Genomic DNA, 1,082 nt, shown 5'->3' with positions numbered 1-1,082 from the left:
TGCCCCCAGACCCAGCATCGCCCCTGAACTCCGCATCCCCGAGACAAGCATCTCACCACCCCAGGGCCCTCTTGCCTCAAGCCCCCCCCACCCTCTTCCCAGGCACACCCCCCCAATATTTCTCAGCCCCCAGCCCAAAGCACCCCCCCAAGCCCCCGCCCGCGCTCACTGGCTTTCCCGGGCCGCGGCCTCTGCAGCAGCCTCTGCACGGCGCCCACGTCCTCCGTCTTTACCGCCTGCACCAGCTCCTGGTCCTTGCCCATGACGGGGTAGCCCGCCCGGCCCTGCCCGGCCCTGTCCGGCCCTGGTCCCGCTCTGCCCGGGCTCCAACCCCGGCTCCCGGCCCGAGTCTCCCGACCCCAGCCCCAGCCCCGGCCCCGGCCCCGGCCCCGGCCCCGGCTCCGCGCTCGGGCTCGGGCTCAGCGGCGCCGGAGCATCCTCGCCGCGGCTCACGGGCGGGAGGGGGGAGCGCGTCACGGGCGGGGGGCGGCCCGGGGGCGGGGGGATGGCGGGGATGGGCGGGGGCGGGGCCGGGGGGAGGGGCTGCTGCGGCCCAGGGCGGAGGGTGTGTGTTGGGGGGGTTAGTGTGGTTGGGGGAGCCTGGTTACCTGGCGCCGCCTCCAGGACGCCTGGATCCCAAGCATCTCCTTACACCTCTCCCCCCACCCTCCACAACCTTTTCCCAATCATGGTGGGTTCCCTCCTCTCCAGTGTGTCTGTGAGGCTGTCTGTGTCTGTGTCTGTGTCTGTGTCTGTGCTAGGGAAGAAGGGTGGAGATGCCCAACCTCCTCCCCTGGGCAGAGTGATCAGTCCTGGGGAGGACCTTCTCTTGACCCGGTCCTGCAGCATCTCCTGGGATTTTTCCATCTTGACTTAGGGCTCAGACCCACTCCAGATTCATCCTGGGATGGCTGTAGGAAAAAACATTCCCAGGTTTTCACCTGCCTAGTGGTTGGGGGACCCTGCTGAAGACTTGGGGGGAGGGGTACCCCGGAGACCGAGGGGCTCAAACACCTTCTCAGAGTCCCGGAGCATGTAGGAGCCTGGCAGTAGTCAGAGATCCAGAGATGGGCCTCGGGGGC

General features: G+C 68.7%; 1 protein-coding gene across 1 annotated transcript in view; it reads right to left on the bottom strand.

Moving 5' to 3' along the window:
- Window positions 1-456, bottom strand: part of CASKIN1 (CASK interacting protein 1) — a 26,928-nt gene extending 26,472 nt beyond the window's left edge. Inside the window, 1 exon segment of the mRNA XM_056805590.1 lies at window positions 170-456. Within this exon segment, the coding sequence (XP_056661568.1) occupies window positions 170-263 (94 nt within the window). The 5' untranslated portion in view covers window positions 264-456.
- Between the last annotated feature and the right edge of the window lie 626 nt (window positions 457-1,082).

This window comes from Monodelphis domestica, chromosome 7, assembly GCF_027887165.1.
Source record: "Monodelphis domestica isolate mMonDom1 chromosome 7, mMonDom1.pri, whole genome shotgun sequence".
Lineage (NCBI taxonomy): Eukaryota > Metazoa > Chordata > Mammalia > Didelphimorphia > Didelphidae > Monodelphis > Monodelphis domestica.
The sequence above is the reverse complement of the archived record's forward strand: the minus strand, read 5'-3'. Positions and strand labels throughout refer to the sequence as shown.